The sequence below is a fragment of the Ranitomeya variabilis genome, chromosome 2 (assembly GCF_051348905.1).
Source record: "Ranitomeya variabilis isolate aRanVar5 chromosome 2, aRanVar5.hap1, whole genome shotgun sequence".
Taxonomy (NCBI): domain Eukaryota; kingdom Metazoa; phylum Chordata; class Amphibia; order Anura; family Dendrobatidae; genus Ranitomeya; species Ranitomeya variabilis.
This window is the reverse complement of record NC_135233.1, coordinates 135,811,518-135,828,956: the sequence shown is the minus strand read 5'-3', so window position 1 is coordinate 135,828,956 and position 17,439 is coordinate 135,811,518. Positions and strand designations below refer to the sequence as shown.

The following is a 17,439-nucleotide window of genomic DNA, read 5'->3' as shown; positions in this document are numbered from 1 at the left end:
ATCATCATACTGCCGAATAAAAAGTGCAATAAAACGCGATCAAAAAGGCTGATCTAAATAAACATGGTACCGATGAAAACGTCATCTTGTCCCGCAAAAAAAGCCACAATACAGCGTCGTCAGCAGAAAAATTAAAGTTATAGCTCTCATAATAAAGCGATGCAAAACAATTATTTTTTATATAAAGTAGTTTTTATTGTAGAAAAGCGCCAAAAGATAAAAAAAATGATATAAATGAGGTATCGCTGTAATTGTACTGAAGAATAAAACTGCCTTATCAAATTTACCACATGCGAAATGGTATAAACACCCCCCCTAAAAGAAATTCTGGAATTGCTGGTTTTTGTTCATTCTGCCTCCCAAAAATCAGAATAAAAAGCGATCAAAAAATGTCATGTGCTCGAAAATGGCACCAATAAAAACGGCAACTCGTCCCGCAAAAAGCAAGACCTCACTTGACTCTGTGGGCCAAAATATGGATAAATTATAGCTCTCAAAATGTGGTGATGCAAAACTATTTTTTGCAATAAAAAGCGTCTTTTAGCGAGGGACAGCTGCCAAACATAAAAACCCGCTATAAAAATCTTCTATAAATAAAAAATCGAACCCCCCTTTATCACCCCCTTAGTTAGGGAAAAATAATAAAATTTTAAAAATGTATTTATTTACATTTTCACATTAGGGTTAGGGTTGGGGCTAAAGTTAGGGTTAATGTTGGGGCTAAAGTTAGGGTTGGGGCTAAAGTTAGGGTTAATGTTGGGGCTAAAGTTAGGATTAGTGTTGGGGCTAAAGTTAGGGTTAGGGTTGGGGCTAAAGTTAGGGTTGGGGCTAAAGTTGGAGTTAGGGTTTGGATTATGTTTATGGTTGGGGTTAGGGTTGGGATTAGGGTTGGGATTAGGGTAGGGGTGTGGTTAGGATTGGGATTAGGGTTGGCATTAGGGTTAGTGGTGTGTTATGGTTAGGGGTATGTTGGGGTTAGAGGTGTGGCCAGGGTTATGGTTAGGGTTGGGATTAGGGTTAGGGGTGTGTTCGGGTTAGGGATGTGATTAGGGTTATGGTTGGGATTAGGGTTAGGGGTGTGTTGGGGTTAGGGTTGGAGTTAGAATTGTTTTTTTTTTCCACTGTTTAGGCACATCAGGGGCTCTCCAAACGCGACATGGCGTCCAATCTCAATTCCAGCCATTTCTGCGTTGAAAAAGTAAAACGGTACTCCTTCCCGTCCGATCTCTGCCGTGCATCCAAACAATGGTTTACCCCCACATATGGGGTATCAGCGTACTCAGTACTAATTAGACAACAAATTTTAGAGAACAATTTTTCCTGCTACCTTTGTGAAAATAAAAATTTGGGGGCAAATAAATTATTTTCGTGGAAAAAAAATATTTTATTTTCACTGCTCTAAGTTATAAACTTTAGTAAAACACTTGGGGGTTTAAAGTTCTCACAACACATCTAGATAAGGTCCTTGGGGGGTCTAGTTTCCAATATGGGGTCACTTGTGGGGGGTTTCTACTGTATTACTGTAGAAATTGTATGTACTGTATTAGGTACATCAGGGGCTCTGCAAACGCAATGTGATGCCCGCAGACCATTCCATCAAAGTCTGCATTCCGAAACGGCTCTCCTTCCCTTACGAGCTCTGCCATGCACCCAAACGGTGGTTCCCACCACATATGGGGTATCAGCGTACTCAGGACAAATTGGACAGCAACTTTTGGGGTCCAATTTCTCCTGTTACCCTTGGGAAAATAAAAAATTTGGGGCGGAAAGATCATTTTTGTGAAAAAAAAAATATTATTTTTTTTACGGCTCTATATTATAAACTTCTGTGAAGCATTTGGGGGTTCAAAGTGCTCACTACACATCTAGGTTAGTTCCTTAGGGGGTCTACTTTCCAAAATGGTGTCACTTGTGGGGGGTTTCCACTGTTTAGGCACATCAGAGGCTCTCCAAAGGCGACTTGGTGTCCAATCTCAATTCCAGAAAATTTTGCATTGAAAAATCAAATGGCCTTCCCTTCAGAGCTCTGCCCACATATGTTGTATGGGCGTACTCAGGACAAATTGTACAACGACTTTTGGGGTCCAATTACTCCTGTTACCCTTGGTAAAATAAAACAAATTGGATCTGAAGTAAACTTTTTGTGAAAAAATGTTAAATGTTCAATTTTTTTTAAACATTCCAAAAATTCCTGTGAAGCACCTGAAGGCCTAATAAACTTCTTGAATGTGGTTTTGAGTACCTTGAGGGGTGCAGTTTTTAGAATGGTGTCACTTTTGGGCATTTTCTGTCATATAGACCCCTCAAAGTCACTTCAAGTGTGAGGTGGTGCTTAAAAAAAAATGGTTTTGCAAATTTTGTTGTAAAAATGAGAAATCGCTGGTCAACTTTTAACCCTTATAACTTCCTAACAAAACAAAATTATGTTTCCAAAATTGTGCTAATTTAAAGCAGGCATGTGGGTAATGTTATTTATTTACTATTTTGCATGATATGACTCTCTAATTTAAGGGTATAAAAACTAAAATTTGAAAATAGCAAAATTTTCAAAATTTCTGCCAAATTTCAGTTTTTTTAACTAATAAGCGCAAGTCATATCAAAGAAATGTTACCACTATCATAAAGTACAATATATCTCGAGAAAACATTCTCAGAATCACCAGGATCTGTTGAAGCGTTTCAGAGTTATGACCTCATAAAGTGACAGTGGTCAGAATTGAAAAAAATGGCCTGGTCAGGAAGTTGAAAACAGGCTTCGGGGTGAAGGGGTTAAAAACTGCATTTTGTGTTTACCTGTATTATCTTTGTCTAATATTTATATTTGTTTGGTGATATGAAACATTTCCGTGTGACAAACATTTAAGGGTATGTGCAGACGATCAGGAACTGTCAGCGCTTTGGACACAGCGCATATTTGCTGCGCTGCCCCCTATTGAACGCAAGTGAATCATCATGTGTTTACTGAACCATGTGGATTCACTGCGCCAAATACATTCTATGGGTGAAATAGACATGCTGCAGTCTGGAGAGACACGCCACATGTCCGTCTCCGCGGGCATTTGTGGACATAGTGGGCATGAAATTTCTTGTAATCCCATGCACTATGCTGTAACATCTTGATGTTGCAGGTTGGACGCTGTAGAAGAATGCAGCTTCCAACCTGCTGCGATTACTAATTGTCTCCACATACCCTAAAAGAATAGGAAATCAGGAAGGGGGCAAACACTTTTTAACACAACTGTATATTTATATGCAATTAAAAAAAGAACTCAAATTGATTCTTCGTTGCAAGGTAGGATGACACAGTAGGCATTGGTTCTCCAAGGAATATATGTTCTTGTAAAAATGTTGACATCTCCTGGTAAACATATGTTTTGTATGAAGTTTGCAGACAATAAAAAAGTCAGTTTGTGTGACCAATGGTTCTCCAGCACAGAACTATTTTTAGTTGATGAAATATGCTTTTTTACTACCATCTAAATCTCCATGAAACTGGAGGATTCCTTACAAGATGTGTTAATCCTTTTCATTACTGGGAGTCTGCAAAGTATTATAGTAATCTAACTCTTCCTAGAGAAATTCACAGCTGGGAATTAAAATGAGACTGCGCTTATGGCTCTTCAGCGGATCGTAAGTCATTCATGAACTGGAGAAATCTACGACTGAAGGCCACGGCCAGTGACTGCACTGGATGGTTCTTTTTCTGCTTTACAGTCGCGCTTAGACTTAATCTTCCAGGCTGAAGGACGGAGCATGATCTTGCATCCCTTTGACCAAGGATGATTACACTACTTTACGTTCCATACAAATGACTGACAATCTTTCTGTTGTATTAGATGTCATGTAATTTAATATATTAGTTTCCTCTCATACTGACATAATTGTATTCTCACTAAAGCTTTTGCAAATCTGTTCTAATCTATTTTGCTACAGATATTGATCGTTACCTCCATTGAATGGGTCAGTCTGTGTTTTTTTTTTTCTTTTTTTTTTTACTGCGATTTTGGCTGTCAAAAAGTACTGAGACCTAAATATACAAAAGTGGGAATTTTTGGTGAATTTGCTATAGAAAAAAAATACTATTGCATAAACTATGTTCTTAGACACAGAAATATGTTTCGATTGACATCTATGGAAGACCAATTTTCTGGGTCTCAATTTCAAGAATGGAAAGGCTATCAATGTTTAATGGATCACCCATCGATAAACACATTGCCCCAACTCATCAAGATGAGGGGGCAGGGTGGAGTGCGAGCGGCCTGATTCATTAACAGTGAAATCTTGAGTCAAGTGATGCGCGAAGTGGCATGCTCCTTGCCACAAATCTTACTCCAGTCCGAATAACTGGGGTCATGCTTCCATCTCACTCCAGTTCTTTCCGCTTAGTTGGGGCTGGGTAAAAATGATGTGATGACAAAAGTTGCAAAAATTTTGCGCAGCCTCTCATTGCCCAAAAACAAAGGTTTACAAATGAACACTACTAAATTTCTTAATGTGTCCAGATCAGGCAATGGCAACAATAGTCATCTAATTTTGAGGCTGTGAAAAGCAATCCATGATGTGGTCACTCATCTGCATCAATCCTAGTACACTGTATAGCGGCCTATAGTGCACCAGATTGCTATTAGTACACAAATGGAACTACAGTTTGGTACTTTTGGAATTTCATTATTGGGGTATTATGCAAGTTTTCCCTCCTCCAGAAGGAAGAAACAATTCTTTAGTGCCAACTTATCAAAATTAAGAAGGGCACATTTGGATAAGGGGTCAAAATAGCTTAGTCTAGAATGAATGAATGACTCTTATGACTTTTCCTAATATTCCTAGATCAGTTAGACAACACAAGGACGTACTGTAAATCTCACTCTAATGAGGTCTACTCAGTCAACTGAGCATAAGAAATAGTTCCAAAACATAAAATATGTCAGTGAGACAAAGTCCTCTCCAATTTAATCCACTTATGCTCCCTATGTGGTACTTACTCATTTCATGTCCCAAACATTATTATCCTCTTCATGTGAAACCGCAGTATCAACCCTTCTCCTCCTTGATGCAAAAGACAATAGGTGGTTTTAGAGATTGTCAGTCACCCACTGTAATATAATCTTCAGTACATAACAGTTAGCCGGCATTCCCAAAGATGATTAATAAAAACACATCTTTATTTAAGGAAATAAAATGCTTCACTGTGTAGACAGTGGAGACGAAGGTAAAAATAAATAAATATATATTTAGAAAAAGATTCAAAAAATAAAAAAAATATATTTAGAAGATTAGAAAATAAAAAAATATAAATATATCTATATACTGTGTGTGTATATATATATATATATATATATATATATATATATATATATACACACACACACACAAGTGATTCTCACAAAATTAGAATATCATCAAAAAGTTAATTTATTTCAGTTCTTCAATACAAAAAGTGAAACTCATATATTATATAGCGTAATTATAAACAGAGTGATCTATTTCAGTTGTTTACTTCTGTTATTGCTGATGATTATGGCTTACAGCCAATGAAAACCCAAAAGTCATTATACTTTATAACACCAGCTTGAAAAATGATTTAGAAATCCGTAATGTTGGCCTACTGAAATGTACTGTATGTTCAGTAAATGCACTCAATACTTGGTCGAGGCTCCTTTTGCATCAATTACTGCATCATTGCGGCGTGGCATGGAGGCAATGAGCATGTGGCACTGTTGAGGTGCTATGGGTTGCTTTGATAGCACCCTTCAGCTCATCTTCATTGTTAGGTCTAGTGTCTCTCATCTTCCTCTTGACAATACCCCATAGATTGTCTATGCGGTTAAGGTGTAATGGGCTTTGTGGTGGAACCACTGTGCCAAAGCCCAAGGAAGACCTGGAGGGGCGTGACTAGGAGCCTCACCCAATCTGCCCACGGACACGCAGCAGCTAACGACACCGCAGTCTGTGGAGAGATAAGGGAGGTGATCCAGGTGCTACTCCACGACTGACCTTGGGTAGATGGTGGCTGACCCCTAGGAGCGGATAGCTGAAATAGCCCGAGGGAATGTCCAACAGATGCAGACAGAGAAGGTGACAGAAACTGCAGTTGCAGACAGGACAGTTAATGGAGAGATGAGCACTGGCTGGTGCCGCTGACTCAGCTGCCGTCGAGGTGAGCACTGGCGAGTGCAGCTGGCTCAGCTGCCGTTGAGGTGAGCACTGGCTGATGCAGCTGGCTCAGCTGCCGTTGATGTGAGCACTGGCAAGTGCAGCTAGCTCAGCTTCCATTGAGGGAAGCACTGACCGGTGCAGCAGACTCGGCTACCATTGAAGGAAGCACTGGCGGGTGCAGCAAACTCGGCTACTGTTGAATGAAGCATTGGCGGGTGCAGCAGACTGAGATTCAAGTACTGGAACCTGAGAACTGACAAGCGTGTTAGGAACAAATTCACAACATTGCACAGGCACCTCCATCTTGGAGTAGGTGGTTTAAATAGTAAGAGACCTCCAGCTATTGGCTGAGGACACTTTAGAGGAACGCACACGGCCACATTAAGAAAGAGGAAGTGTGCACGCACTCTAAGCACAGTGCCTGGAGACCTGCTAAGAGTGCGTGCACCCCTGGCAACAGCAGACCCGGAAGGAGCAGGATGGGAGCCTTGGCAGTGACTCTGCAGGGAGAGAAGGACTGCAGGCAGAGATGCGGATGCTACATAAGGTCAGGCGTGTTTGCTGGCCAATCAAGCACAGTAATACTGTTGTTTTTAAACCAGATATTGGAACTTTTGGCAGTGTGGACAGGTGCCAAGTCCTGCTGGAGAATGAAATTTTCATCTCCAAAACCTTGTCGGCATAGGGAAGCATGAAGTGCTCTAAAATTTCCTGGTAGATGGCTGTGCTGACTTTGGTCTTGATACACAGTGGACCTACAACAGCACATAACATGGCTCCTCAAACCATCACTGATTGTGGAAACTTCACACTAGACCTCAAGCAGCTTGGATTGTGTGCCTCTCCACTCTTCCTCCAGATGCTAGGTCCTTGATTTCCAAATGAAATGCAAAATTTACTTTAATCTGAAAACAACACCTTGGACCACTGAGCAACAGTCCAGATCTTTTTCTCCTTGGCCCAGGTAAGACACTTCTGGCGTTGTCTATTGGTCATGAATGGCTTGACATAAGGAATGCAACACTTGTATCCCATGTCCTGGATCTGTCTGTGTGAGGTGGCTCTTGAAGCAATGACTCCAGCAGCAGTACACTCCTTGTGAATCTCCCCCAAACTTTTGAATGGCCTTTTCTTAACAATCCTTTAAAGGCTGCTGTTATCTCGGTTGCTTGTGCACCTTTTCTACAACACTTTTTCCTTCCACTCAACTTTCCATTAGTATTCATGGATACAGCACTCTGAACAGCCAGCTTCTTTAGAAATTACCTTTTGTGGCTTGTCCTCCTTGTGGAGTATGTCAATGACTGCCTTCTGGACATCTGTCAAGTCAGCAGTCTTCCCCATGATTGTGGAGCCTACTGAAACAGACTAAGGGACCTTTTTAACACTTAGGAAGACTTTACAGGTGTTTTTGTTAATTCTAATTTACTCAGATAATGACTTTTGGGTTTTCATTGGCTGTAAGCCATAATCATCAACATTAACATAAATACACACTTGAAATAGATCACTCTGTTTGTAATGACTCTATATAATTTGAGTTTCATTTTTTGTATTGAAGAACTGAAGTAAATTAACTTTTTGATGATATTCCAATTTTTTTGAGAAGCACCTGTGTATATAAAGCTACTATGTATTTGAAGACTTGTCAGTTACATATAAACCAGCTGTGATTTATTGTCCGTGTTTCTTCTATGAAAACCCTCTGAATCCGCAAGTGTAGAAAACCCTAGTTGAGTTTATAAATTGTCACACGCTTTTTCAGTATACCCACTGTGATGTACCCCTAGTGTTGGCGCACGACAGGGATTCCATCCTTAGGCTATTGAATTGGCAGAACACAGTTTGTACCGCCTGACCTGAGTAATTATTGCCCCAGTTGATTGTAGACAAGGTAAGATGCATGCGTTAGAAATCCGTAGACCAGCCAGATGGCAGCTGCTGAAAGGTGACGCAGTAGTGGACTGCTCCTCGTCTGCCATAGGTTTCCTGGGATTAGGCTGCTAATCTCGCCTGTGATAAGCACTACCTTGCTGACACTATTTACTCCTAACATTTGCTCTGACAGGCGGATTATGTCAGCTTGATTAGCTAACTGTTTATGCAGCTCCCGTTCCAGCTTTCGATGCGCTAATTAACAGCCCATGAGCCTATTTTGTGTTGACATCTGCATATTTATCACTTTCATGGCTCGGACTGTTCATAGTTTGCTGCTTTCTGTTATAATCTGGCTTCATTAGGAGAAGTCTGATGGTTACTTTTTATAGCGTCGATTTTACAGGCGTTTCACACTGCACTCTTGGAACAATTACTGATTTAGTATTCGGTTTAAGTAATGTTTCTAGGAATTCTCTAATAGTTTCCTGTTATGTTGTAGTCCCAGGATCAGCGTACAGTGTAACAATAAGCAGTTCACATGGGAAGAAAATTTGGCTTAGGAGCGACCCGTTAGTGACGGAGGAGGTTTTGTTTAAAGGGAATCTATCACCACCAAAACCAGATTGTATCTGATTGTACAGTCCTATAAGGGACTTTGCCTCTATAAAACTCATTCCTGTAGGATAGATTTCACTACCTTGATTGGACAGAAAACCGGTTTTATTTCATATGTGGATGATAGCTGCTCGGTGCGCCCGTCTGTGGCCAAAGTCTCACTGCACTATTCTGCCCTGTCAATCAAATGCTGCAACCTTCCCCAGAGCGAGCACTGGCTGAATGAATCCTCCACCCTGCACTTCCACACTGACACTGCAGGAGGTGAAAAGGTGTGCGCACAGTGTCAGTGCTGGCACATTATCATACATCTCTATTGTCTACAGTGCCCGTGCGCTGCACAAAGGATCACATAGTAGCACAAGGTTAATGGAAACAGAAAAGAAGGATGAGAGCAAGCACTTTAAGCCTCTATTAAAGGAGTTATCCAAGAGTTTAAAAAAATTGCCCAGAATCATGGACTGCAATAAAATAACATGATAACTCTTATTTACCTGGTAAATTGCCAGCTGTCCTGCCTCACTGACCATATGCAGGAGTGCTGCTGCCAGTCACTGTCGGAAACAGTATCATGTCATACACGCATGCTTCACAGCTTGGACAATGATTGGTTTCAATGGTCAGCACCCCGTCACATCAGGGGCATAACAAAGATCAGCGGGCACACAGGAACTCAGTCTTGAAGCAACTGAAGATTTTAGCATATTTGTGTTTTTCTTTAATTATAGCTACTTTTGGACAGTTAAAAAATGTGTACAACTCCATTAAATTAGTATTCCCATCTCCAAGATTCTATCCCAATATATTGTAGGAATAATAATAATAATAACAGCAAATACCTCCAATTCGAAATGGAGTATAGTTCTGCTATGTCTCTTACCCCATCTGCAGGGCATTGCAGTACCTTAGGTATGTGTGGTTATGATCACTCATATAGTGAGTTAGTTAATTACTAGTGGTCGTAACCACGGATACCTAAGCTACTGCAATTCCCTGCACATGAGGAAAGAGACATAGAGAATCAGAAAAACTATATTACATTTCTAATTGGAGGGATTTGCTAATATTGTTATTATTACACCAACTACATATTGGGATAGGATCTTGGAGATGGGAATACCCCTTGAAGTCTTTTTTTCTTTCACCACTTAGCATTTTGTTGTAGATTTCTTCTTCATCTGAATTCACTAACAGGAAGTTTTCTCTGCCTACCATGTTACAGATAGTGGAACTGCAGCAATACAAGCTTACTAGCGTCATTGTCCTGCTTGACTTTTGGATATGGGACGGACCTCACTTCATCCTAAAACAACCATAACTACAGTAAACCTAGACACTGGAATAAATACACAAAGACATTATTTTGGTTGTCAAAATGGCCACAGCTTTATTTAAACCACAGGATTAAAACAATACCAGTAGGAGTCAGGAGAAGTGCTAGTACATTGGGATTCTCAAGTACTGTGATACCCCATCTGTCTTACATACAGGACCAGGACAGGCAGCCATAAAGGGGTGGCACGCACTGGCTTACCATTCAAGCATAGCCAGTAAACTTTCAGGACACCAATGACCCTATTATCCTCACTCCTGTGCTTAACCACCGCGCCCGCCCCTGATTGACTTTACCATTACAACGTTCTTGAGGCTGGCCACCAAAGCCTAGCCTGTACACCTCCATTAGGTTTTACATCCTCTATTAGTTAAAATGAGTCCACCTTCACTTGTCTGCAACTTCCACCTGACTCCTAAACCACAAAGCTGTGACGGGTTATAAATTCCAAGTCACAAATTACACTTTTTAGTCTTCTTTTTTCTTTGATAATTTACGCATCTATTTCAATTTGGTAAACTATAGATGCCCCTAAGCATTAAAAAGGGGACTTAGCTTGGCAAACCTCTGACTCACAAAGAGTCATCCTACGCTCAGGAGAGGAATGCCCCATTGTGGAGGAAACCATGGCTGAAGGATTGCTCTTTCCTTGGGCTTAGATGGTTTCTTTCAATGTCTTTATAGCCACGAAATATACAAAGGCTAATTCAACAAATGCAATAAGCCATTACACTGTACAAGTAATGGTTAACTAAAGAGTTGTAGGATAATAATTGTAACAGGGCAGCAGGGAGGGTGATGTTTCCTCCAAGTCTTCTCCTGAGGTACAGACATACTGTGCTCCTTCCTTTTAAAGCAGAATCCCTCTTGCTTAAAGTCTACATATCTATACAAACAAAGCTGCGGGAGTTAAAGGTCCACCCCTCCCAAAGTCTTGTCTCCCTTTCCTTAGTGCCCCTGGGTTGTCTTGACTCATTGTCAATGTTGCTGTGCCCACAAGACAAGTTTAGCTAGAAAGTTCCTACGGAAGACAGTAATATCTGCCTTGTTTAGGTGAAATATTCAAGTTATTATTTCTGTATTTCTCTCAATATTTATCTAGTTATCTATGTGTCGGTGAGTGAGTAGGACGAGAAGGGCTGAAGCATTCAAGTCTCCTCCTTTTCTGCCCCATATTAAAATTAATATTATGCAACCTGCAAGTGAATGAAGCTTATGAACAGCACAATGCTCACACTTTTGAATTCTGAATTAGAATCTTGAATTCTACACTCTTGAGTATTGTAAGGTTTTTAAGTTGATCGTTGGCACTATACTTATAAGTGTTATTCCTGTCTTCCTACTGGAAACCCTGTTTGAACCCAGGAACAAGGCTGAGGTCCTTTCAGCTTTTTCTCTGCTGAGTATGGCCTTCAGATACTATATATATTCACTGCGTGTCTCCTTGCCTATAAAACGTCCCTCCAGGAATATTGTGATGATAGATCAGACTTGGAGAGAGTAATTAGAATTGGACCCATATTTTCTAGGCTACATATGGTTGCTTTCAGAAATGGTTCTCTTGACGTGCTCCTGTGTCTGAATCTCATTGTCTCAATACAGCAATTTAGAATGGAGGAGGTGGAATAAGAAACCAGGAGAAAACATTCTCACTGATGCCAAGCATGATATGCTCATTCTATAGAAAATACAAGTACGGTATTTACTATAATAAAAGACTTGTCAGGAGCAGTGATGGCTCCTCCTTAGAGATGTACAGTACATTTTTAAGATAAATAGTTTTGTTGTTTTTTCGTGAAAATAGTAATAAAAAAATACTTTACAGTGTTTTGAATTAGTTCCCTACATTATTTTTGCTAGATTTATTGACCACTTGTGGACAACAATGTGGCTTCAAGCATGCACCTTACTCATACAGGGGCTAGGCATTTTGTGAGTGATTAGAACACTAGGAATAAAGTAATTTTATTCTGTTGCATGAATGGTTGCTTTGACAGTATGTGCATACAGGCATACTGTACCCTAATGGAAGGAAAAATAATTTATCAGTATTTCTTAGAAGAACATGAAGTGGCTTGACTCTTACTGTAGAACCAAAATCAAAAGTTAAAACTGATGTGTTCACAATTGTCTCTGCACATTGGAACATATGTAACACCATATCATTTTACATCTGACTTTATGCATACGTTTATGGTACATTGTGATGTTCTGTCTGCCTACAGATGTCAACACAGAGCTTACGGCATTATCGCTCATTGCATAAATTGTCTACAGCCAAACTCCTACCCACATTCGTAGGGCATGGTCACACGACCATTTTCTCTACATCTGAGAACATTTGTCCTATTATACTAACCACACCGTGATGAGACTCTCTATCAGAGTTTGAACAGAGTTTGATCCCATTTTCTTGAAGGTGGATTCTTGGAGGCAAATTGTGTATTCTGCAGTTTTAGTTTCCTCAGACCACCCGGTCCAAGGAAAAGGATCAGACTTGTGCACTTCACCATAGAATAACATGAGTGGTTTTGATGGATAGCATCTATCCAACTTATATTGTCAGCTGCATGAGCCCTTAAAGTGTCTGCAAAAAGAGAATTTGTAGCTCATTGTGAGAAAAAGTAATCCCTACACCAGCTTCCAATAAGTATAAAATGAATGAGCATGATTATTTATGCATATCATTTGTTTTAATGATTCCATGTGTGTCCGGTCTTAGTTGTTACAAAGAAGACTAGGCGTATGTTCATGTTCCACCTTCAGGAATGGATTTCAGAGACACTTTTAGGATCTGTGTTACATTGTGGTCTTATAGCGTTGCATCACTCTTACGTAAAATGTATGTTCAAAGTACGTTAATTTGTACCCTATAAACCATTATTATGGAATAAAATATGATTAAGAAATCTTTGTTGTCTTGAACAGGATGGTACCACCACAGACATTGACCATGAATCTCCAGCATGGACAGACACAGCAGTTCATGATTAAACCAAAGTATTTCTCGAACTCCAAGAAACTTCTCCTGGGTGAACAGTCCACAGAAGGATCACTACCCCTCAGAGCAAATGGCCTGGACCATCTGACGTCACAGTTACATCACTGTAAGTTTTGCATTACTATAATTTTCTTATTACTAATGTAGTTTCTGCACAAGATGTACTAACGCTACATTAGACAAAGATGATTTGGTAACTTGGGCTTCAAAATTAGAGATAAACTGTTACTCATTTTAGCTTTATAAATTTCAGCCTAAAAAGGTTTTTATGCTTTATATTTAAAGGGTATCTGTCACCCCATTTTAGCATTTTTAGGTATGACTGATCCTAGCCATACCTGTATGCCTTCTGGATGATGCCTTGTTCATTAAAAATGATTTTTTGTTTTGATCTTCCCGGCAATTGGGCTCCCAGGCAATTGGCCCTATCCTCACTGTGTGCCATTGACATCAGGTGTGTCGTCCGAATTCCGCACGTGCGCATTCATCCTGCCGTCTCTCCTGTGCACTCTTCCACCCTTCTCAGGGCAATAACTTCAATTTTCTAGTGCACAGGCGCCGGAGAGGTACTGTCACGTCCAGTCCCAGTGTTCTCTGGCGCTCTGAAAAGTTACACGTCGGTTGTGCAACTTTTCAAAGCATCGGAGAACACTGGGACCAAAAGTGGCAGTGTCTCTTCAGCGCCTATGCACAAGAAAATTTAAGTCACTGTCCTGAGAAGGTTGGATGAGTTCACAGGAGAGACGGCAGGATGAATGCTTAGGCTCGAGATTTCTGGCCACACACCTGACATCAAACGCAAACATGGAAGAGGGGGAAGGAGAATTCTAATATAATAAGAGAGGAGGCAGTCTTATCTTCCGGGTAGCATGTGCCCCATAGCCTAGAAGATACATTCATGAGCCAATTCTTCCACTCCACTCTGCCTTCTCAACTCATCATCCACTCTTATAAACATAGCACAACTTTTCTTGGTGAAGCCAACACAGACTGACAGCATAGTGAGTTGTCAAGTTACAACTCCTGTTAGATTTTGTGGAGAGTAAAGGGAGGAGGAATGAGGAGCAGAGTGAGAAAAAGATAGAAGGAGGGACAAAAGATTGTGCTGATCTTTCAGTCAAGTCTTTAACCTCCTTCCTGACCTGGATGCACATCTACAGTGCTCAGTACTGCTGTATAGTTTCCTACATGCTGCTGCAACGGTCTCTATGCCCACTAAGGAATGAAGAACAGAAATTATTCTCTGTGTTAGGCTGTGAAGAGTAGACATCATAACAGCTTGTTTTCCTTCAGGGAACTAAGAATCAATTGCAAATTAAGAGCTATAGCCTGCGGAGGGGAAAACCAGTGAAAATGCAAGTCATATAAAGGCCAGAAATAGTGTGATTCTTAACTCCTTTTACTGCAGTTTTTTTTCTGAAAATCTACTTGAAACCTGCAGTTTTTGGTAGGTTTTACTTTTTCTTTATTTCATATTTTTCGCCATATGCCACAAATTTAAGGAACACTGCCACACACTTTTGCCTCCCAGAACTGGAGTCCTGGGTTTGAATCTAACGAGCGATAACATCTGTTGGAATTTTTACGTTTTCCTGTTGTCTCAATGAGATTCTTCCCTCATGCCAAAGAGATTATGACATGATAATTGGCTTCCTTTGAAATTGACCCAAGTGTGAGGGTGTATGAAATAGACCATAGGAATGAGAGGACTGGAGTGATGTAGGTGATCACAATCATTGCGCAAAGTAAATAAACGTGTCTGTTCCTCACAGTCGGTTAAAGCTGATTTCATCAATGTTTCTCAGTGCGAAGATTAATGAGGTGAAATACGCAACCAATTTTCACTACCAGAACTGAGAAAATGAAAACATTTTTTCCTCTGTCTGTCATATACACATAAAACTAGTCTCTAAAGCATTACTTGTATAAAATCAAGTATGACTGACGGGACAACCAAGTATGACAGACTTGGATGTGACATAGACAAACAAAAATACCCAACAAAAGGAAATTAGTTTTGGCCTCGCACCAATTTAGTCATTTGAACCGTCCATGGAGTGTTTTATACCCATATTAACTGAAATGACATTAAGTCTGTAATACAACATGTCAGTGTCATATTGAAGTAACATTTAATGTATTACTACAAGGTAATGTTAGCACAGGTAGGAAAGACAGTCAGCATTTGTAATGTGAAACTCTTGTCTTTTGGCATGGGGTCTGAAGATATAACACTCTGTGAGATCACTGGCTGGTGTGGGCTTATAGCTAAATCACAGGAAACTGATATTTAATACTTATGTACTATATTATTCCTGCTAGTGCGTGCTCTTTAGCTAAGTCGGGTATATAAAATCTCAACTACCTGAGGTTTTTTTATTTTATGAATATTTAATCCATTGTTGTAATCAGTCAGTTACAATTGACAGTACACCTCATATCGGGAATCTTTCTATTTTTCAAATGTTTCATAAGCGATTACAACTGGCGCATACAGGACACAGTAGTATATGTTCTATTAGGGCATTCATTGCTAGCGCTGTAAAAATAAAGAAGAGAGACAACTTTATAGAAGCTCATCAAGAGAATGCCAAGAGTGTGCAAAGCAGAACTCTATGTGGCATTGACCTGGTCTCTAATCTGAGCTGCTGTTAACCTGCGATTTCTGACGCTGGTGACTCGGACAAACTTATCCTCAGAAGCAGAGGTGACTCTTGCTCTTCCTTTCCTGGGGCGGTCCTCATGTGAGCCAGTTTCTTTGTAGCGCTTGATGGTTTTTGCAAATGCACTTGGGGACACTTTCAAAGTTTGCCCAATTTTTCGGACTGACTGACCTTCATTTCTTAAAGTAATGATGGCCACTCTTTTTTCTTTACTTAGCTGCTTTTTTCTTGCAATAATACAAATTCTAACAGTCTATTCAGTAGGACTATCAGCTGTGTATCCACCAGACTTCTGCTCAACACAACTGATGGTGCCAACCCCATTTATAAAGCAAGAAATCCCACTTATTAAACCTGACTGGGCACACCTGTGAAGTGAAAACCATTCCCGGTGACTACCTCTTGAAGCTCATCAAGAGAATGCCAAGAGTGTGCAAAGCAGTCATCAAAGCAAAAGGCGGCTACTTTGAAGAACCTAGAATATAAGACATACTTTCAGTTGTTTCACACTTTTTTGTTAAGTATATAATTCCACAAGTGTTAATTCATAGTTTTGATGCCTTCAGTGTGAATGTACAATTTTCATAGTCATGAAAATACAGAAACATCTTTAAATGAGAAGTTGTGTCCAAACTTTTGCTCTGTACTGTATATATACACTGCTCAGAAAAATAAAGGGAACATTAAAATCCCACATCCTAGATATCACTGAATGAAATATTCCAGTTGTAAATCTTTATTCATTACATAGTGGAATGTGTTGAGAACAATAAAACCTACAAATTATCAACGTAAATTACAACTAATGTCCCACGGAGGTCTGGAGCTGGAAGGATGCTCAAAATTAAAGTGGGAAATTAAATTACAGGCTGATCCAACTTCAGTGGAAATGCCTCAAGACAAGGAAATGATGCTCAGTAGTGTGTGTGGCCTCCATATGCCTGTATGACCTCCCTACAACGCCTTGGCATGCTCCTGATGAGGTGGCGGATGGTCTCCTGAGGGATCTCTTCCCAGACCTGGACTAAAGCATCTGCCAACTCCTGGACAGTCTGTGGTGCAACGTGACGTTGGTGGATGGTGCCAGACATGATGTCCCAGATGTGTTCAATCGGATTCAGGTCTGGGGAACGGGTGGGCCAGTCCACAGCTTCAATGCCTTCATCATGCAGGAACTTCTGACACACTCCAGCCACATGAGGTCTGGCATTGGAACCCAGGGCCAACCGCACCAGCATATGGTCTCACAAGGGGTCTGAGGATCTCACCTCGGTACCTAATGGCAGTCAGGATACCTCTGTCAAGCACATGGAGGGTTGTTCGGCCCTCCAAAGAAATGCCACCCCACACCATTACTGACCTACTGCCAAATAGGTCATGCTGAAGGATGTTGCAGGCAGCAGATCGCTTTCCATGGCGTCTCCAGACTCTGTCACGTCTCTTAAATGTGCCTAGTGTGAACCTGCTTTCATCTGTGAAGAGCACAGGGCTCCAGTGGTGAATTTGCCAGTCCTGGTGTTCTGTGGCAAATGCCAAGCTTCCTACACGGTGTTGGGCTGTGATCACAACCCCCATCTGTGCACGTCGGGCAATCAGACCATCCTCATGGAGTCGGTTTCTAACCATTTGTGCAGACACATGCACATTTGTGGCCTGCTGTAGGTCGTTTTGCAGGGCTCTGTCTGTGCTCCTTCTGTTCCTCCTTGCACAAAGGCTGAGGTAGCGGTCCTGCTGCTGGGTTGTTGCCCTCCTACGTCCCCCTCCACGTCTCCTGGTGTACTGGCCTGTCCCCT

The 17,439-nt window shown here is 40.7% G+C and overlaps 1 protein-coding gene across 2 annotated transcripts in view; it reads left to right on the top strand.

Moving 5' to 3' along the window:
- The window catches only part of LTBP1 (latent transforming growth factor beta binding protein 1), a 534,628-nt gene that overhangs the window by 156,235 nt on the left and 360,954 nt on the right, over window positions 1-17,439 (top strand). For both annotated transcript variants that reach the window (XM_077283013.1, XM_077283014.1), the window contains exon 4: window positions 12,911-13,089. In XM_077283013.1, coding sequence (XP_077139128.1) covers window positions 12,911-13,089 — 179 coding nt within the window. The remainder of the gene's footprint in view (window positions 1-12,910; window positions 13,090-17,439) is intronic.